The 22,994-nt window shown below is 36.5% G+C and overlaps 1 protein-coding gene across 1 annotated transcript; it reads right to left on the bottom strand.

The window, feature by feature from the left end:
* Positions 1 to 1,385: 1,385 nt before the first annotated feature.
* On the bottom strand, positions 1,386 to 4,650 carry LOC110745696 (uncharacterized). The gene is made up of 5 exons (XM_021945817.2): positions 3,977 to 4,650; positions 3,400 to 3,498; positions 2,309 to 2,353; positions 1,971 to 2,108; positions 1,386 to 1,797 (listed from the first exon to the last, which is right to left on the bottom strand). Exons 1-5 carry the CDS (start codon positions 4,367 to 4,369, stop codon positions 1,465 to 1,467), a joined length of 1,008 nt encoding a protein of 335 aa, XP_021801509.2. The 5' UTR covers positions 4,370 to 4,650; the 3' UTR covers positions 1,386 to 1,464.
* Between the last annotated feature and the right edge of the window lie 18,344 nt (positions 4,651 to 22,994).

The following is a 22,994-nucleotide window of genomic DNA, read 5'->3' as shown; positions in this document are numbered from 1 at the left end:
ATATAAAACTTTCTGCGTCGAATAAGGTTATTTGCTGGCTCTCTGTTGATAGTGTCAATACTTTATATATGGAAGTGAATGTTTCCTGCAGTAATTTTTTTCTGGATTTGACTGGCTTTTAAGTCTTGTTAAACCTTGGAGGTCTAACATGGTGAACTACATTTGTAGGATTCATAAGAGGAAAAATGAAGCGTAGTCTCGGAGCCTATCGGAAAAGTTAGTTTATGGGGAACTAAGGTTTTAAACGTTCATGCCCGTTTTCCAGGATTACATATTAGTTGCAAGCCTTTCCTTAATGTTTCCTATTGGAAATTCTTATTTACCTGTACAGAACTTTCTGCCTGGAAATATAAATATGCAAATGGGGATCTGACTAGAATGTAGGTAGGTAGTCATTGGTTGGTTTAACCCCTTTACATAGCATGTGGTTATTTGGTCCACCTCATGAAACCAAGTTTGGGATTAGCTTGGTAATATTCTCTTTCTGGGTTGTTGATTCATATTTGCTTGCCCATTTAATGATCTTTAATTGCTATGCCTCACGTTTTCTATCTCATAATGGACAAATTGACTTGATTTTTGATTGATTTTTGATTGATTTTTCGGGTAATGTAAACATGCATAATTGGTATGTTGATGTTTTCCGGGTCATGGTGGGGTTTTCCGACCTAATTTGTATGTTGATCCCTGGTCATGATCGGGGTTTTCCGACCTAATTCGTATGTTGATCCTGATTTGTTTTGGCCCGAACTATGCCCCAGTTCATGCCAAACACAAGAAATATTTTGAGATTGTTGTGACATAAGGAGTTAGGAGGACAATGATGTTGTTTGACTGTAGGGGGCATTAAAGCATCACAACGAGGCATTGAGCTACCAATGACCAACTAAATCAGATTGGTGAAGCAGCTTTAGATAGCTGCCATGATCATTGGGCCACTCTATGGGAAGTCTCCTTTCTAAAGCCATAACTCAGAGGCATTTCAATGAATGTTGTTTGGCTTCAGGTGGGGCCTCAATGGCTCATTTCTCTTATAGATGCAGACATAATCGTCAAAATTATAGAATCAATTTATGGGAATTTTTTGTTATCTACAAATTTAACAGGAAACAAATCTACTTAATAAGGAGGAATTCATATATGAAAAATTATAGAATACTATGGTAGTATGGCCACGTGATACATCTTATACACGTGTTATAATATGGGTGGACGACATGGTTTATTTTCCCCTCTTTTAGGGAATAGTATCTATAAATATCCACTGATATTATAACATGTGTACAAAATGTATCACATGGCCGTATTACCATAGTATTTTATAATAGATCTTCTTTGCTGCCTTGTATTTTAATAGCCTGAGAAAGCAGCATGAAACGTAGCATGATCTGAGCACATTGGAGAGAATTCTTTAACTATAGCCGACTTGGATCTGCATTTATGTTCTTACTTGACTTCGCAATGTCATGAGTTCGACTTGATTCTTCGGACCCATAAATCAACGGGTCTCTCCAAGACAGAGACATTAATGCTACTCCAGACCTCCTGTTTGGATGGAAGCTGGGCAATTTTCTCTGCAATTTCCATGTCTTCGGAAAGAACAGAACCGAACACGGTGTACGCGTTTTTCCACTCAAAATGGTTGGCAAGGCTGATGAAGAATTCCGGGCCGGAACCAATCCAGGCAACTGATCCTCTTCTGATGGCGTGAGAGACCTCTGTCGGAATGTTCTTAAATATGACCCCATGCGCTTCAAGTGTTCCTTGTATTAACGCGAAAGGCGGGCCAAATGGAGCCTATAGAGCTTACATGAGAAACTTCTGAATGAGAAATAAATACTACATGAAATCCATCTCTTGAGCAATGACATACTACAAGGGAGGAAAAGGTAGTATCTTTTACAAGCACTCTAAGTCAGCAAGATGAAAACTCAGTTGTAGCTTCAAGTTATGAGGTCAAATAAACTTACATTTTCTACATGGTTTCCTAGCAAGTCCCAAAAACTTCCACGGTCTTCTGCACGATAAAAGTGGCAACCTGCATAATGAGGTGTTTGCAACATCTCAAGAATATAGGCAACAGAATGTGGGGCACAATCAGGGAACAGCTGCATAAATTGAAGATCAAAAGAAAACTTAGATGTTCCAATCATACAGTTTAATTTGAGTACAAAAACTTAAACAAATATACAAGCCATTTTCCCTATGACTACAGTATCAGCATGACTTAATTGAAAAAAAAAAACCTTAGCTCAGGGTTTCCAGATAAAAGAGATAAGGCATTGAATCCGGTAGCGAAAGCATTTACCTTTATGCGAAGAACACCATATTCTGTTTCCAAACCAACAATACCCTGTTGAGCAATGGATTCCGTGAGCAGACAAGTAGACATATGACCCAAAAAAAAATATAGTCTAACTTCATTGCAGCAGCTGCTATAATATATAAAGCAAATTAGTTACTCTAGTGCATGTGCATTAGATATATCAAGGATTGAGAGATTCATCGATCCTCCACTTGCAATGTCTTTTTCACAAATGATGAATTATACTACTTTTATTCCATAAGAATCTATGAAACATATACTTTTAGTTCACAGGTCATTTTTCTACGCAAAACACATCAAATTTCTTGTCACCTCCCTCTTCTTCTCACATACTATTTTTCTTTTTCTTCAGAAAAATATCACCTCTCCCCTCCACCTCTCCTCTTATCACATTTGCGCTCCTCCTTGTAATGCTCATTAAACTAACTGCCTATTTCAAATCATTACCTCCCTTACCGAAAATACAAGAATTTTTTTCTAATTTTTACAATCTCAAGTTACCGACTCACCTGAACTAAGCTTCTCCCAAATGCAATTGCAGTCAGCTAAAAGGAATCAAAGGGAAGCCACTCTATCAAAGCCAGGTCTCAGAGCAAACTACGTTTGGTTGTTGGCTTACAACACTTCCACTGCACTACTCTGAATATTCATACATTCCTTGTTTTTGTTATTTGCAATTATCTTTAATATTAAACAGGCATGTGTGCTTATGTGAACTAATCAACTCCTAATAAAACAAGAATAAAATTCTCATCAGTTTACAAGTGCAGCAATGTCTTAAAAAGCATATAGAAAAAAGAAACGCCTACCAGATTACATATCGTTATACATAGTAACTAGTTACTCTGATCTGAAAATGTCTTTGAATTGTTTTGTCTCATAGAAGATAAGTTCATATATCACTAAGGAAATGCATAAATAAGAACTCTTTGGCACATGTTCATAAGACAAACCCCTATATACAAGAACCGAAATTTTGACAACATACAATATATCATGTCATTTGTGCTTGTAACTTGTAATTAGTAATTTTAAAACCAGAGAAACGTAGTACAATGCACAAAAATATTCACCTCTCTTTCTCCAAAGATGAATCCAGAAGTCCACATAACTAGATCACCTGAGTCTTTCCGATCAGGCTCCAAGGTATCCTTTTGTTTCTTTAACCAACACTACAAACATGCATAAGAGAAGCATCTCATAACCAAACCAATTAATTCAACTCAAGGTTTTACAAAGAATGTAATCAATTAAAACCAAAAGTAAAAGTGGTATGCAAGATGCTACTTTCCACAATGCCCAAATTGATGTTGGTAGATATACATTTGAATCCAAATTTAAACACAACCCATCCATTTAAATATCAATAACAGCTACAAGCACCTGAAATTGGAAAACACTCAATTTCCATTCCCAATCAGTGCAGATAACTTGCCCACTTTTTCCACCTTTCTTTTTATTTTCAGACCAAAATTGCTTCTTTCACCAGTACATTAGATTCTTGTACAATGTATGAAAAGTACACAACCCCATTATAAATTTCCATCTAAATTAGCTCACAAAGCTTCCCTTGAATTGACTGGAATAGACCAATACATAACAGATTTAATGAAACTGTTCTTGAAAGCAAAAGAGACAGAGAAACCATACCTCACCAAATCGAAGTCCACAAGCCTCTCTGTTCCCACAAAACACCCAACTATCACACAAACAAGGCCCACCTTGATCTCCACACATAGCTTTACAAGCCATGCAGCATTCTTCAGAAGAATTGACATTAAACTGAGAACCCCATTTCACAGCATCACCCCAAAGCTCCAAATGCTCAATCCCTCCACAACATTCTCCATCTTCTTCTTCACTCCCCAATGCAACTTCACCGCCATTCTCACCCAACTCTGAAACCGAATCAACAGTTATGCTATTGGGTTTTGAGACCATAGACAGGAAAAGATACACCGTGCAACAGAAGATTGCACCCATCAAGAAAAGGGCCAGAAGTGCAAACCGGCCGAGTTCTGAGTCGCTCTGCCTACGACCCATTTGATTTTATGGAATGAAATGAAAAACCCAGAAACTATTCAGCTAAATTCTTTGGGATCATGTTGTTGGTTCAGGAAATTTGAAGAGATTGATGAGTGCATGATGAACAAGAGGGCGCTCTTAGATTCGGTGACGATGATGGAACAAGCGTTACTAGCATTTGGTGACACGTTAGCCTTGTTTTCGTTCGGTTCCACCTGAAGACAGTTTCCAACCAATCAGTAATATGCAGAAATTGGATAAGCAAAGTTGGCTAAAGTAGATCTGCTTCGTACTCTCCCCTTAACATAATTTAATTTTTTTCCATTTTTCTTCCATTTCTTTTAGGGTATACCCGCTATATGGAGAGTACATATTTTCGGTATAGCTGCTACAATCGGTTTTTTTCTAATTTTTTTAAAAAATAATAGTATATCCGCACGACAATACCAAATTAATCTATATATATAAAGCAAAAGGCAGAGAATGGTGAAACATTCAAAATACCAAAAAATGCCCTTGGTTAATGCAAACATTAAGAATTGAAATTATTAATTAAGTGAGGATAATATGGTAAATTTACACTTTTTCATATTTAAAAATTTTAAAATTAAAAGAAAAATTAGATAATGGATCCTCTTTTTATGGAACACAACTACCCATTATCTTTTTTAATTCTAAAATAAATTTAATTTTTTCTTTTAAAAAGCCTCTCGCGGGCGCGTAAGCGCATGCAAAGAGGCTAGTATCTATAAAGTATAAACTAATGCAACTAAGAAGGTCCTTTTTCATAATTTTTTTATGCCAAAATTTTAACAATATTTTATTCGTATAGTCGCATGGCTATACCAAATTAATATCTATAAAATATAAACTAATGCAACTAGGAGGGTCCTTATTCATATATTTTTTTTTATAGCATAGCTGCTTGGCTATACTAAGGTTTTTTTTAATAGATTAGTATAGCGGTTCCTTACACTTATGCAAGACGCAATGGAAAGGTCAGTTGTTTTCATTGTTTTCAATACAAATCTAGCCGTCATCTCTAGCTTCTCGGCTGTGAAAATTGTTGTGCCTCCTCTCCATGTGAAGCAATTTGCTACTCTAACAATAACCCTCCATTTTTCTAGAACAACTTGGATTTTAGCTTAATAAAATTATGCTTGTTCACACTGAAATAAATAATTAACTAATTGATTAACTACTTGATATTTTATATCATCTTAATCATAATCTAAAATATCGATAATATCGATGAAATATCGAGGACCACCATTTCACTCATTCAACGCCTTAACCACCATGTTGCTTATGTTTTTGTGATAATATGCTAAAATATGTATATTTATATATATATTTTTTTGTTTTGAACTGTTTTTGCAAGAATCAGATTTTCACATGAGAATTGCTGTATTTGACAGTTTACAGCCACAGAAATAAAATCCATATAGGCATAGTTGTTGATAACGACGAAAATTTCTTATTGTTATCAGGGCCTACACTTGTCAAAATCACGCCCACCTCACATGACTTGTAATTAGGCACGTCCCAAATTTCTAATATCTACACTCTTCTTTGGGTTGTTAGCTATGAAGACTATGTACATGCTAAATTAGTGCAGCCCAAAAATTGTGCTCATGGAGAGATGTTTGCAGCCCAACTTTTATAATGACGATCGAGGACTAAGTTCCTTTTATCAAAGTCTAGCTGCAATGGTGTTTTTATTTATTTATTGGATTGTGATGTGAGCAAGCAATAACTAAGCCGCAACACTACCTCCCTCTACTGCTAAGGGTGTTATTGAATTATCAAACACAGCCTCCTCTGTCTCTCTATCCATGTATGGCCTGAGCCTCTTCTTCTAATGGATTCTCTTCTCTTGTTTCACTTCTCAGGAGGCTCCTGTTAGAGTAAGCTTTGCAGTCTCTGTGGGGTTGTTTTCTCTATATTTGTAATTTGATATGTTACTTTATAAGCTGCCTTTGTTGACTACATATTGTTTATAAGCAGCCTTTGGTGATGGGTTAGCCCATTAAGGGAATGGGCTAATTTGATAGGCTATTTTATTGAGATGATAAGCTAATTTTTCTTAGGGAGCTTCTATAATGAGGGTTTATAGTGAGGAGGCTATTTGAGGAGGCCCATCTCACCATCAAAAGGAGTGTGGACCCCCCAATGCACCCCCCCATGTACTTTGTTTTTAGTTGTTGATGGTGAGATTTCACCTCCTCAAATAACCTCCTCACTCAACCTCCTCATTCTAGCCTCTCCATTTTTCTTAAAGTATTGGGCTTTTTTCTCTCATTTATGCTTACCCATATATTTGGGCTCAAGAAATGGGCTCGAGTTTTGGGGCTCCCAAGCAACCACAAACTTCCATTTCTCAGCTCATCAATGGGCCTCACGAAAGCTCGTTACCATCACACCACAATCCACTTAGCAAGCCCCGAGCATTCGTGTGGCTTGGGCCCACTTAAGCTTGTAGCGTGGCATGTTGCTTATTTGCTTGATGTGGTACGTGTGCAAGTGCATGTGATGAACTCTTGCGTACTCAAGTTGGGTTTCTTCCCAAATTAGGTGTCGTACTGGGCTAAAAATATATTTGAGCCCAGCCTTGGATTTTTTGGGCCTCAACAATCTCTAACTGGGTTTATTTTCCGGTGTATTTTCTGGTTTAAATTGTTAGAGTGGGTGGTAGAAGTTCAATGGTATCAATTTTTTGTTTGACTAGGATCTGAGGACGATGAGTTGACGCAATCATTTTGTATGTTTGACTAGGTATCTTTTGTTTGTTTAATACCTAGACACCCAGTGAATTTCAGACCAAAAAACAAAAGCCCATGAACTTTACCCCAACAATACAAACATAAAAAAACAAAAACAAAAAAGAAGATTCTCTCTTCTTCTCTCTCCAGCCAATCCAAAAACACAAACAACAAGACAAACATTAAAAAAAAACTATGATGTGAATATCAGATATTAAAACAATTAGAACGACCATCCACTCAAAAAGTGATTTACTAAATCTGAGAGAATTTAGATGGTTGTTTTCTTTAGAGTGCTGCTAAATGAACCCTAAAATTAACTGAGTACACCCTACTACCAAACTATTTATTGAATGACTAATTTACCCTAATATAAAATTACCAAAAAGGGTATATTTAATTGTGAAACAAATATAATTTTAATAAGTACACCCTACTCACCCATATCCAACCCTAATCAAACGTATTCGTACCACTTGATGTTGACGACAGTGAGCATTTGCGGTGGTGCAAAGAGGTATTGTTGAATGTTCGTTCCTTTGCTCCTTCCTTTACCGACCAACAGCCCTCCATTGCTGCCCAACAACTCCTCCATTAGAGATGAAAGTTAAGGGAATTATTAAGAGACCAAATCTGAAAGTGGAAGACCATGTAACTATTCATAACAATCATTGAAGATATTAGTTGGATCTAAAGTTCAAATATAAGAAGGCATTTGGGAATTAGTTTTCATTTGAATCAAGTTTGAAGTAGCTATTAGACCCATATGGCTTGCTGTCGAACCAATTTGAACAAATTCGTTATTTGAAGACTAAATCAAAACCCCATTGAGATGAGAACAAAAAAAATATATATAGGAATTTGTAGAACAAAAAAAAACCAGATTTGTTCAAATTGACTCCTTTTAATGTGAAGAAAAAAAGCTTTAGAAGAAATTAAAATATGACGTGGCAAATGAGATGTGATATAGTTTATTAGGGTGTACCAAGGGTATTTTGTGTAGTTAAATAGGTTGTATTTAGTTAATTTTACATTTTGATTTAAATATTAGGGTGTACTTAGATCATAGGGTGTACTCAGTTAATTTTAGGGTTCATTTAGCATCACTCTTTCTTTATTATACTGCAACGTGAGGTGTTCAGATGTCACATGCAATAGAACGCTTAACTCTGATCGAATTAGTGGAAACACGTGATAATAGTGGAAATTGAGTTATGATTGGAAAAATAATTTCGTTGTTGATAAACTTTTGTAACTAATTTCTTGTTGGCTTGGGTTCTCCGATTGTTATGTATCTCGTTATTCTCTTGGTCATATTTTTTGTTTGTGCTGTCTCTTGGCAGGATGTAAAGGTGGTTGATACATTAGAAGGTGCAGATCCATCTAGTTTGGCTAAAAAAGTTGCAATTAAGCCTGAAGAACCTGCTCCAGAGTTGACAAAAGAAAATGAATCTTCCCAACAGCAAATTCAAGCACAAGATGGCCTTGATGATGCCTTGAAAAGGCGGCTGCAACAGCTGATTGACTCTAATCGAGTCATGCTTTTCATGAAAGGAACCCCTAAGGATCCCAAATGAGAATTAGCAAAATGGCTGTTAACATATTGAAGAGACATGAGGTCGAATTTGGAAGTTTTGATCTTCTTACGGACAATGAAGTCATGGAGGGGATACAAAAGTATTCTAACTGGCCACTATTACCACATATCAACTTTGAAGGGAGGGCTTGTGGTTTTCGTCACATAGGAAAAGTTGCACAAGAGAGAGTATTCTAATGAAAGGTTGCCTATCTGATCCAAATGAGTTTGGATAGATTACACAAAAGAAAAGTTGCACAAGAGAAAGCACTGAACTTTTGCAAAATGTGATTTTGATAGAAGAAAAGATATTGAGGCATTTGCAATGTAATGTTTTGATTCTTAGAGTGTTTATTTGCCTAGCTAATTTCTGTTTCTTTTATGCTTTGAGATATTAACTAATTGATCAATGGATAATGAATCTGTTTCAATAATATAATATTCCACTAAGAATTTTTAATGGGATTACTTTCTCGACGTGAAATGAAGATATAATATACACTAAATTGTGAACCTAAACTACTATCTAAATGTCACTTTGCTCTCTGAATTCGTTTTTGAATTCTATAGTGCCTCAACTATTACTACAAGTTTTTATTAATGATGTTGAAAGTTGTACCAATTTGCATGAACAAATTTCTGTGTATATACCAATGCATTCTGTATACGCATGAGCATATTTCTGTGTAGATGATGGTGAAGAACCCGTCAAGAAAGAAGTTGTAGGTTTGCTGGTTTGTTTATGAATTCTACTGAGTATTTGACTTCCTCTGTTTTGGCTCTGCATTGCAATTTGAGTGTCATAATGGACTTTAATTTACTTTCTATTTTACAGCAATATCAGAAGAAGAAAATCATGGAAAATCCAAGTTGGAGAATGTAATTGATTATGGAGAGGCTGTTGTCATGCCTGGCTTGATTGATGTGTAAGATACCACAATTAATTTTCTCACTGTGGTCTTTTTCTATTTACTCACAAAGGTTTTCATTCGTATTTAAATGCCTTGATTTTGGGGTGGGGGGAGACGTGCAGAGAAGGGAGAAGAAGAGAAAAAAAACTGCTACAGCTGTTAAGTTTAGGCGTTAGTCAAGTTAGGGGGCTTTTTCGTTTTGTTTTTTAATTAGAGTAAATTGAGTTTTTATTTTAAGGAAGATGTATCCAATTTAAATCCGTTGGATTAGGTGTCAGGTGGAGAACAAAAGTCAAGTAGATCATGGTAGATAAAAATAAATAATTCGGTATAAGTCCAATTCTTATGATAGAATTTGGGTGCAATCCACATGTATTGTTAGTAATCCAAGTCCTCTAACTCCAATGCCACATAGGTTACATCCCTTTTCTAATTTTATGATGTAATCATATATATATATATAATATACAGAAATTCTCTTATGCGGACATCCGGACGTTATTATCGTGCGGACGCAGTGTATTTTGTACTACCCCTCTCTGTTTTCCTGCCTGTTTACAATAGGATCCGCACGATAATAACGTGCGGACATCCGGATAAGAGAATAACTGTATATATATATATATATATATATATATATATATATATATATATATTTATAAATTTATTTTCATGTTCCAATTATGCCCTTATGATTTAAATCGGGAAAGACTGATTTATATCATAATAATTAGCTAATTAATACAACTATTGATTTTGATTGCAATTCATAAACGGGTAAGAAATTAATTTTAGGCCAATAATTACTATATTTGACCTTTTAGTTAATTATGATTTGAATTATAAAATATTTTCGTGTCTATCCATTTTAATTTTGAAAATCCCATAAACATGCGCTGATACAATAAATAAATAAATAAATTTTCTATAATCTTTCTTCTTCATCTTCTTCATCTTCTTCTTTCTTCTTTCTTCTTTTTCTTCTTACAATCCTATGGAGGAGGTATAATTATCTATGGACTAGGAATATACATAAATGTTAATTAGGTATGGATAGGTAAATTACCTATGGAGGAGGTATACATATGAATGCTATTTATCTACGGAGGAGGTATACATTTGAATGTTAATTACCTATGGAGGAGATATATGATATGAAATTACCTATGAAGGAGGTATACACAAACCTGCAAAGCCGGTAAATCAAACCACCCAAAGACATATATACCTCACCACAAGGTATTCACTGGTTGAAAGTGTTTGATAAATTGAGATTAATTGTAAAAATATGATATTAATTTATTGATTGTAGTAATTAATAAAATTCAGAGAATTGACTAGGCCTGGGCACGGTAAGGGATGACACAGCATCGGGACGGGATGGGACGAGATTATCAGATTATGGTGGAATGGAAGTGTTTTTCTACAATGGCTTTGAATCTTATGAAGACTTCTTTGACATCAGATTTGTTTTTGAGTGGGTAAAACCAGATATATTTAGTGAAATGATCAATGAAGATTACATAATATTTAAAGCCATTATGTGAGTAAATTGGAGATGTCCAGACATCTGAAAATATAATTTCAAGAGGTTGAGTAGAGACAATTGCAGAGCTGGAGAAAGGCAATTTGTGGCTTTTATTGCAAAGACACGCATTACATGAAAAATCAGATGACAAAGAGGAAGAGACGCCTAAGCAATTGCTAGAAACAATATGTTTGAGAATTGGAAAAGCAGGATGTCCTAAGCGATGGTGCCAGTCTAGGGACGAGGTCTTTGTTGCAGAGAAGGCAATTAAAGGGGAGGAGGTTGGCCACTCATATACACCATCTTTAGTCTGACCCTTGAGCACTGTTACCCCGGTCTGAAGTTCCTTCACAAGAAAAGTGGATGGTAAGAACTCAATGGAAACATTGTTAGAAGTGCAAAACTGTGAAATAGAAATCAGGTTCTATTTCATAGTTGGAACACATAGAACATTGTTTAATGTAAAATTATTGTGGGGAGTTTTGAGAGAGGTGGAACCAGTGTGGGTGATGGCAAGGTTAGAGCCATCTCCGATCATGATGTCATCAGTGCCCATGTAGGGAGCATGCAGGGAGAGGTTGTTGAGATCAGACGTGACATGGTGTGATGCACCACTGTCCAGAAGCCAGGATGATGAGGTGGAAGGATGGGTGGCAAGATGAGCTTGTGGTTGCCATGGTGTGCCTTGTTGGGAAGAGCTGGAGGAGGGGGGAGTGTGAACTGGTATGAGCCGAAATGATGGACACCGTTTGGCAGTGTGACCTTGAGTCCTGCAAATTTGGCAGTAGCCAAGGTATGGCCTGGGAGGAGGACGAGTGCCCTGTGATGGATTTGGAGTTGCAGCAGGTGGGCGGTTGGTGGAGTTGGAGGATGGGCGCCAATTGGTGGTGGTGTTGCCTTGTGGTGGAGAAGGACGCCAGTTTCTGGTGTTGGTTCTGGATGTGGGATTTGCAGTAGCTGGAAAATGGTGTGGCTCAGGTGGGATGCTTTGAAGGGAGGCTTCAAAATTGAGGAGTTTTTCGTGAAGTTCTTCAAAGGTGATAGAGGTGTCTCTTGCTTGGACCGCGCGGACTAACTCTTTGTACTCATCACCGAGGCCATCGAGGATTTTGTCTGTGATTTCTTCTTCATCAAGGGAGGCGCCAAGAAGAGCAAGATCGTCGGCTCGAGTTTTGATGGATTGCATAAACTCAGTGATGCTAAGGGAGCCTTTGGTGGTGTATTTGAGTTGGTGTTTGATTTGTTTGATGCGGCCACGAGAGGGTTTAGCATAAGTGTTGGCTAGAGTTGTCCAGGCTTGTTTAGAGGTTTGGGCTTGAGCTATGAAGGAGATAATGGTGGGTGAAAGGGAGCCAATAATGGCGTTGAGAATCAGTTGATCCTGTCGGATCCATAAACTGTAGCTGGGATTGGGTCTGGTGGTATTTTCTTGGGTCAAGGTGGCTGGAGGACATGGTTTGGAGCCATCAATATAGCCAAGAAGATCATAGCCAATGAAGAGGGATTGGAATTGTAGTTTCCAGGAAAGGTAATTGGTAGAGGTAAGTTTGAGAGGAGCTTGAGCAGCAACGTTGATGCTGATGAGAGTTTGATGTGTTGCATTGGTGTTTAGGATGGTTGCAGGTGCAGACTCGGTGGCCATGAGTGCTGAAGAACAGGGGAGACGATGAGAAATGGATCGGCTTAGACTACTGATACCATATCAGATTGAGGAAATCAACTCTGAATTTCATATACACTTTTCAGCAATTAAATACACATAGGAATAACAAACACTTGTTTGAAATCCTAAAAGATAAAACAGTTTGAAACTATCTCCTAACTCTAAGGAACAACTATTTGAATGAATACAAACTGGAGAAACTAACGGGCTAATATTATCTGTACAATGAATTCAAAATAAAGAGACTAACGGACTGGTACAAGTGGTTACAATCCTCTGATAGAGATGAGGGGTTTTCAAAAAAACATTCGAACCATACCATAAAAACAAAATTTTTTATAACGTAAAAAACATGTTTGCATAACACAAAATTATAAAGTTTTACAAATGAAGCCTAAAACAAATCAAGCATAATACAAACAAACAATCATTCCAGAGTTTTACAAAGTTCAAGTGAATTGGAAATCAAATCTCACATAGGTTTTTACAAATCAAGCCTAATACAAACAAAGCAAACAATCAATCAAGAGTTCAAGTTCAAGACTTGTCAAATTAAGTACAAAGCAAGAAATGGAAATCTCACATATAATTACAACTTACAATTTACAAATGAAAGTAACTTAACAACCCTTAATGATTGCAAATTAAATTACAAACCAAGAAAAGAAACAAAAGAACAGAACAATCAAGATTCAAGGCTACTCGGCATGTCCCTTTCCCTTTGGATTTGAACCTATTGTGTTTGTACAGGTGACAGCAGCTTCAATACTTGCATATTCTACAAAAAAATAAATCCACACATGTTCTTTTAAACAAATGCAACATTATAAAGTAATAAACAATTAAGATCCAACAAATGCGACACATGTTCGTATATGAATGACACAGAGAGAGAGAGAGAGAGAGAGAGAGAGAGAGAGAGAGGGAGAGAAGGAGGAGGAGGAGGAGAAGAAGATGAGATCGATCGATGGTGGAAGATTTGGGATTACGGCTTCAAATCGATGATTGAGAAAGGAGAAGAGAAGAGAAGAATAGATAGAGGGAATGGAAGGAAAGGACGGAGGAAACAAAGCTCGAGTCGAATGTTTGTGGGAGAGGAGGAACTGAAATTGGGATTTATTATTTACCCAGTACTGTTCGGTACGTTATGGCACCAAACGGGATCACAAATATGGAACCGGTGTCGTGCCAAATAGTAATGGGATGACACGGTATCATCCTGTTTACACTTGAACACCAAATGGGACGGCACAAGATGGGCACGATTCGGGACGGTTTCGGTATTTTGGTTTTGATGCCCACCCCTAGAATTGACAATACAATGGCAATATGTGTAAATGTTTTAAAGACAGTGGCCAAGGCTGTGCATAATATTTCTTTTAAAAAAAATTGTGAAAAAACAAGTATAGCCGCGCAGCAATACTATTTATTTTAAAAAAAAAAAATAGAAAAAACAGAGTATAGCCGGGCGGCTATACTATTTCTTTTTAAAAAGTTTTAAAAAATCGAGTATAGCCGAGCGGCTATACTCTTTCTTTAAAAAACAATTAAAAAACCGAGTATAGCCGCCCGGCTTGACTTATCTTTAAAAATATTTAAAAACCGAGTATAGCCACTCGGCTATACTACTTTTTTTAAAAAATTGAAACAAACAGAATGTAGCCGATCGGCTATACCAAATTAATATAGAAATTCGACCCCTTGTACTAGAAATTATACAGTAGTGCCTACATCTGGCCAGCAGCTATACTGATTTTTGGGACCGCTGAATTACTAAATGTATTATGTTGATCTTTAGATTCCTCATAAGAATGTTCCATAGATCATTTCATCTCAGGTTTTATACATAGTGAAAGGTTTTCTCGCTTGAACAAGACTGCAGTTGCATTGCACTTCATTCAAAAAAGCAGTGCATGACCCCAAAATAATGTGTGATCTAAACTAACGTGAAATATAAAATATGTACGCCTGATCTTTTGAGTTGATTAGGGTCAATCAATCAATTCTTTTTCTTGAAAAATGTGTTACGCAATTTCGAAGGTCCATATGCAGTGTGCAATAGTTCAGCACTTAACCACAAGTGCCAATGGACTTAAAACCAAGTCATCGTTTATGCAATAGTGTGCATTAGTTATGCAATCAGCTGATCAGGTTGGACAAGTTAAATGTGGTAGTTGTGCAGTGTTGCTGATGTATCCATATGGAGCTTCATCCGTCAGGTGTTCCTCTTGTCAGTTTGTGACAGAAATTGGAGTAAGTAAACAACGTGCTGTGGAAACATTGAAACCATTAATTGTGTTTGTTATGGGAATACACTTGTGAGTCTCACTGCCAATAGGCTAGTAGTGCTCGGGACAAATTTTGGGGATAATCTCTGAATTACATGAAAATACTTTTTTTTTTCCCTGTTCATATGTGAAATTTGAAATTTTGTAAGAAGTTATTGGCGAAAACTTTCTTTCCATATGGTTATCAAGGAATTACTGAGGACAGGGATGAGATGCTCTGAAAAAACTGCCCGATGATGAGATTATATTTCTTATCCTCCCCCAAAAAAAAGAAAAAGAAAGAAGAAGACAGATTTCCTTTGAAATAAAAATTAGAAGAGGTTATGGGATTTGTAGACTTTCACATGGGTACAATAATGAAAGTTCTATTTTTTTTGCTTCATATTTATAGACGTCATGTTGTTCTTTCATTGGTAATAGTAATTGTTTTAAGGGAGAATAATAAGAAAACAACATGTATTGTCATTTGTATATAGTTGTTGTAAATAGACCAGTATGCAATTGCTTGTGTTTCATATGTATGACTGGATGTGAAATGTTTTTATCTGTAGGAACACAACAAGCGCCCTCCATGGTCTGTTCAACAGGAGCACCCACCTGCCCCTACCAATGCTGTTCATTAAACTGCTTATGTGAGGCGTGCCTAGAAATTGTATAGAGGAAAATTTGTGAATTAATTTGTGACTAATTTTAAACATTTTGCACATGCAGCATGTAATAATGTGGTACTGTATATGAAATTCAACTTTACACCTATGGCAGAACCAGAACCATGTACCATATCATATTGCAAGTATTAATTGATGTAACATCTTTTAGGGGGAAAAAGTAACTGGAGACTTGAGCTCAAATAGTTGAATGTTCATTCAATCATTAGCCGGGATGTCCTCGTCTGAGGTACTCTCCATAAATGAGCCAAGAGTCTTTCTCAGAACACTGAAAGTTCTGTCACCCTGAGTTTATAAACAGAAAATGGGTTTTAAGACATGTTTGCACAAATATATATACATGGCGATATCAGTACAAGCTTCTTTTTTTTATTTTCAAGGAAGAGAGAGAGAGAGAGGGGTAGTACCTGCTTCTTTTTTTTCAAGGACTCTTCCAGTTTAGCAATTTTATCAGTACAAGCTTTCTCATGCTCAGATATAAGACTCCTTTCTTTCTTTCCTGACACGACATCAACCCATTAGAAAATTTTTCACTATAAGGAGGAGTAAAGGAGTTTTGTTGCTTACTCAGTTGTTCATATCGTGTGCAGAGCCTTTCCTTCTCTTCTTCATACTTGGAAATGATGCCTGTCAAATAGAACAACAATGCTCAACAGAGTCAATGCGTTATGTTAGCTATTAAATTACAGATGGGGTAGGTGGTAAACTGTGACCGCAGCCAAATATGGGGCATCTAATATTTAAGTATTGTTAGCCAGACCTTAATTCAAGCATACACCACAATTATTGGCATTGCTAAAACATACTAAACAATTCGACAACCAATATGTAACGTCAAAAGTACACAAGGAAGGACATATCAATATTTCTCTGAATCCATTAAATTTTTCTTGCAAGATTAACAAATTTATTTTCTCCCAACTGAAATACGAGAATTGAGTTATTGATACTACACCCATAACGCATCAAGTTAGCATCCTGCATATGCAAACTTGCATATACTGCATAAACCAGATACAAGCGTAAATCACGTATTCTAGTAGCCTAAACCTGCCAACCCTTAAGTCTGTTGAGAATTAATGACTAACTCACTGCCCTTTTAAGATCTTGTTGTTGATGGACTTTGGACAAAGAACTCAATGATGGATGAGTCTTACACACACACACAGAAATTAACCAAGCACAAATGACACAAGTGTTTATAGAGGTTCAGCAAATTGCCTACATCCTCTTTGGTGATCACCTTGAGAAATTTCACTAATGAAGATAGGTTACAACTTTGGTTTACAAAGGAAACCCCCTTAGAACACTACCCTCACAATCTGTTTCTCTCACACCCTTGCTCAACACCTTGATACACTTAGAGAACTCTCTTGCTCTCCCCTTAGTTTTTCTGAACACACAACTAAAACTTCAGCTATAACTCAACTTGGAATACCAGCTTCTTCCACTTACAATTATTCAACTTGTTTTCTCCTCTTGTGTTATCTTACTTCACCCCATTTCCTACACAAGCCAATAGACAAGAGATAAGATATCAGCTTGTCCTCCACGTTCTTCCCTTTAGTCACCACTTAGACTAAATGTCAGATCAAGTAGGTAAATAGAATCCAACTCAGCCACCTCCCACTTACACCAGAAAATGGAGAGTGATATCTTTGAAATAAGATAACCAATTAGCCATGAGTGCTCTCCCAACTATCCAGCAGGTAGTCAACGTTCATTTAACTCAGAAGTGACCCACTAAGCCTCTGAAATCTTGTGGAAAGCGATAGCCATTGAAAACACTGTTGAAAACGCGTAAGAAATCGTCACAGCACGACTGGGACGACCGGTCGCCAGGAACTGGCGACCGGTCGCTTTTGGTTTTTCCTCCAGACCTTGAATCTGCTTCTAAACGACCGGTCGCAAATGCTAAGCGACCGGTCGCTAGCTTCCTGCGACCGGTCGCAAAGAACTGGCGACCGGTCGCTCGTTGATGTTGCTCCAGACTTCGAATCTGCTTCAAAACGACCGGTCGCAAATGCCTAGCGACCGGTCGCTTTTAGGCAGATTCAAAATCTTCCTTTCAGCGCCAAAACCAACCTTGTATCCTTAGGTGAGCCATTTTCCCAACAAAGTCAAGCATACAAAAAACTTAGTAGCATAGTTAACAACATCTCGACTATACCCACCAGGAATAGTCACTTGCAAATAGTGAGTATAGCATTTTACCCCTTAGGGGGTGTTAGGGTAAATAACTCTTTAATAAATAGAAGAAACAGAATATAGTGTGCAGCATAATGTTTCTTTGCTTTTCCAAAAGGAAACGGGTACTGCATTACATTTCAGATAACCTAAGCATAATACAAGACTTGTTTTAAGATTTTAAAGATTTTGAGACTACCTTACCATCATCACTACGAGATACAAGCCTCGTGCGCTCTGTGCATGAAAAATCAAACACTCCAAGCACGTTTTTCATGCTCTTCATATTCCATGACACTTTGATGGAAAATTTAAGCATGAGCAACAAAAATTGAAGGTTGAGGGAATAAGTACACAAATTCAAATCACACACAAAGAATCAGAATGTGTAAGTAACATCACATACTTTCCAAGTATTTACATCCCAAACTGTACTGTTCCCTCATAATCAGTACTAGCTATATGGTTTTTCATAAACTTGTTCCAGTTCAAGCAACTGGGCTTTGAACGTGTCGCCTGATCAAAATTCCTTTACAACTAGAAGTTTTGGTGCATATATGTTATTTTTATTGTTTTGTTGTTAAAATAGCAGGAACTGTTTCATTGATAAAGATGGAAAACCTTCTGAGATGTCCAGTTGGTACTCTTAGTTCTATGCTAATGAGTGCGAAAGAATGGCTGGAGCTGTTCCATTGATAAACATGGTAATGGTACGTATTTGCTTTCCTTGCGATCAACAACTGCAAATTTATCTTCACCAAGAGAATCAATTTTCTGTCATTGATTTTATTTATTATGTGGTGGATACTTTGCTTGACTAGCTAACAGGTTACTATTTGATTGATACTTTACTTCACTAGCTACCAGGGAACTGTTAGATTGGATTGGAGTTGAGTCTTTATGAGTCCCACCCCTCTAGGTGAGACTTGTAAGACACAATATGTGGCTCACCATACAACGGCTAGGACTCTTGTCCATTTCAATTGAAGTCCAGTCCAGTCCAGTGAGACTACTAGAAGATACACCCTAGAGAAGACAAGAATCCAATATTTTTAAGACCAAGAACAAAGAATCTGAAAAGACTTTCTCGCACTGGAATAATCTTTGTGTATATGCTTTGTGAAGTTCATCACAAGTCAAGATGCTTACATATAGCGGCCACTAAAATATCAATAAACATTACTTGATAGACATGGATCCTTCCTTGTATAAGGCAGCAAGATCAGGTGACGTTAGTTTCTTGAGAAAAAATAAAGATGCTGACGTACCAGATGATCTTCTCCATCAGAAAACGCCTATGGACAATAATATACTTCACATTGCCGCTGAGTTCAAGCACACAGATTTCTTCAAACAAATCCCACCACAATCGCCATTGTTTTGGACCACCAACAACAAGGGTGAAACTCCCCTCCACGTTTCTGCTAGAGTTGGTTGTGATGAAGGAGTTGAGTTCCTCATCAACCATGTTAAAAAACTACGCGTTGTTGATGAGGAGAGCGAACCCACTACTTATCCAATGACACGATAGGAGCAGTGCTTGATTGGGTCGACGCTTCAAGATTATTCAGGGCTTCTTTATCTCCACCATGATTCCTGTTTGAAGGTAATACATAGAGATTTGCGGGCTAGGCGGGCGCTAGGCGGGCTAGGCGGGCGGGCTAGGCGGACGCTTGTGCCTGGAAAGAAAAAAAACGCCATTTGGAATCTCCGAGGTCAGGGACGAGATGACGATGGTGCTATGAGCGAGAGACAGAGAGATGAGGATTGAGGAAGAAGAGAGGTCGCGGGTTATGTCTGAGCGAGAGAGAGGGGCTGGAAGACGGCTCGTGTTAGAGTTAGGGTTTGAGAAGGAAAATTGCATTTATATGTTGATGAAAAAAACAAAAAGAAGAGATGGGCCCCCGATTACTCCTCTAGGCATTAGACCCCTGCTTACCACCTTGTTTCGAACATTGGGATTGACATGTTGGTAAATCGAGCTGTACCAGAGGCAAATTCAAATGAAAATACCAGAGGCAAATTCTTCTAACCTAATAATCTCAATGTTATATTTTTGAAAGATGAATGGTCTTAAATCTAATGTGATGGAACATCTAATTAGGTAGTAGCTGAGCAAATAAACTTACTATTTTCTAGTTCTTCTCTCTGGAATATCAGTTTTGAAAAAGTGCAGATAGAAACTAAAGTGTGAGTTTAGGCAAAAAGGTCCAGACTCATGCTGCAATTGGAGATGATCGCTTCAACAAAAAATTTTCTATACTCACTGCAAACTCATGCCGAGCGGCTATACTATTTCTTCATTTTAAAAAATTGGGGAAAACCGAGTATAGCCCCCCGGCTATACTATTTCTTTAAAAAAAATGGAAAATAACCGAGTATAGAAAAATTTGTAAACACCAACTATAGCAGTGCGGCTATACTATTTTTTGGGAAAAGTTAGGAAAACCCGAGTATAGCCCAGCGGCTATACTATTCTTTTTCAAATATGAAAAATACATACATACATACGTGTTCAATATGAGTAGTGTATGTTTGCTTTTTAAAAAACGTGAATTTTACCAAGTCTTTAAGACGTGTACAAAACACAGATGTATTATTGAAATATCGTTATGGTCATGTATAGTACAATATTAAACATGAAATTGCTAAATTCTTTATATGAGTAATAACTCTGGAAAAGTAAAAAATCAAATGGGACAATAGAGACTCGGGTAATGGCCTAATAGTAATGGATAATGCTCTAAACTACTTTTATCGATAAACGAAAATTGGAGAAAAAATATAAAAGAAAAAGAGGATATACTATTTATTTTTAAAAAAGAGTCGAGTAAAGCCGATCGGCTATACTATTTTTTTTTAATTTGGAAAAACCCGAGTCTAGCCGCACGGCTATAGTATTTATTTTTAAAAAGAATTGGGAAATCCGACTTTTAAAAAGAACTGTAAAAACCCTCTTGTATAGCCGCATGGCTATACTGTTCCTTTTAAATAACTGCGTATAGCCGCGCGGCTATACTATTTCTTTAAAAGAAATTTTAAAAACCGATCGCCACAGAATACTCGATTATACGAGTTCTTTTTAAAAAATTGAAAAAAACCGGGTATAGCCGCCCGCCTATACTATTTCTTTTTTAAAAAAATTTGGAAAACCCTCGAATAGCCGCTCGACTATACTCGTTAATAAATAAAATTATGAAAAAAGGACCCTACTAGTTGCATTAGTTTATACTTGATAGATATTAATATTGGTATAGCCGTGCAAATTATGAAAAAAGGACCTTCCTAGTTGCATTAGTTTATACTTCATAGATATTAATATTGGTATAGCTGCGCGGCTATACCAATATACGTAAGCGTTTTATTCGGCAAAATTTTGGCAAATTACAACTTAAAAGTTCAGCCACTATATAATATTTTTTAATATATATTCTTTGTATTCAATAATGTGTGAGAATTATATGTATAATACGTGAATTTTGTGTGTATTATTAAAAAAAATTTAGAAAATAAGTGTATTAAAAGCAACCAGAGCAAATAGAAGGATGAAGACAATTTAAAAAAACCAAGGCAGATATAAATATAACTGAAGCCATACATGAATTTCTTTCTTTCTTTCTTATTGAGAAGCAAGCACGAGACTTTGAATGTGCAGTGGGGTTGCGAAGTACCAGCCATCCTTTTATAAGAGAACCGTTATTCTGTTTAGGGAAGTAAAAAAATCTTCCTACTGAACTAAGACTTTCCATTCTTGCACTTTAAGAAATGGGCTAACAACAAAAGACACTCTGCAGGTTTGGGATGGTTCTCAATATGGACCCACGGTTATCAATTTTATCAATTTACACCCCTACGTTTTCAACATCGTCCAATTTCATCCTTCCATTAAGTTGACCCTGTAGTCAATCGTTAAATGCTGACGTGTCTACTATGGGACCAACCTACTAACCAAAATTTTTTATTTAAAATAATAAAATAACGGAAAGGACCTTTGCTCGCCAAAGATGGTTCCCCTATGTCTCCACTTTTGAAACTCGGCTTTACAAATTGTATGTTTTTCATTTTCCCTTTAATTTAAGGGTTTGTCACAATGAATATCTACAATTTAATTACTTGGGTTTAAATTTTATGTGTGTGAAACATAAGTGGCAAAGCCAGGATTTCACATTAGAGGGGGCCCTTCATAAAACTTGTATTCTTTTCAGAAATTAATTATCATGAATTTCATATTTTAAATGAGTTTTTCTATTATTGTGTAAAAAGACAAAAACAAAAGCCATCTAACTTAATATTTAACCCTAGTACATGTGAGTCTTTGACCTTTCCTTTTGGGATGGAATCGAACGACTCATGGAAAGAATCTGAGACCCAATCTTCAAACGATTTTGCTTGTAGACAACCAATCTCGGATCCATATGGGTGGCATGTTAACAATTACATTCAAAACTATTTTGGGGATTTATCATTTGATGACTACTCTTCACAATACACTTGCTCTACACATAGAGATGATGAAGATAGTGAAAAATTGAACCTCATAGGAACTCTATGTGGTACTAAGTCACTCATGTATCTTACCATGCAATGTATAAAAGTGTAAAATATTGTAGTAAATCATTATATATAAATGATTATGGTTTGTTTAATCTTCTTTCATTAATTACTACATAATTTCTATGCTCACAGTGTTTGTTAGCTCGCTATATAATCAACTTAAATCAGTTAAACCCATCATCCAACTTCCAATTTTTTTGCGATAAACTAATAGATAAATGACTAAATAAACATCCTCCAAAGTTTCAATAAAAATTTCCAAGTTGTTCTTACAATTTCCATGATATTTATTCAATTTTTATCAATATCGATAATATCCCGATATTTCCATTGAAATTTCCCCATTTTTGGACTACCGATATTTCCGATACTATCGATATTTTAGACCTTGATCTTAATTACTAATTGATTAATCAATGTTTCCAGTTTTTTTGTAAAAACTACATGTATTAAACAAGAAAAATACGTATGTACCTATATACGAGTATTATACGTTTACTTTTAAA

Source organism: Prunus avium, chromosome 2, assembly GCF_965620075.1.
Source record: "Prunus avium chromosome 2, drPruAviu1.hap1.1, whole genome shotgun sequence".
Taxonomy (NCBI): Eukaryota; Viridiplantae; Streptophyta; class Magnoliopsida; order Rosales; family Rosaceae; genus Prunus; species Prunus avium.
This window is presented reverse-complemented; position numbering and strand designations above follow the sequence as displayed.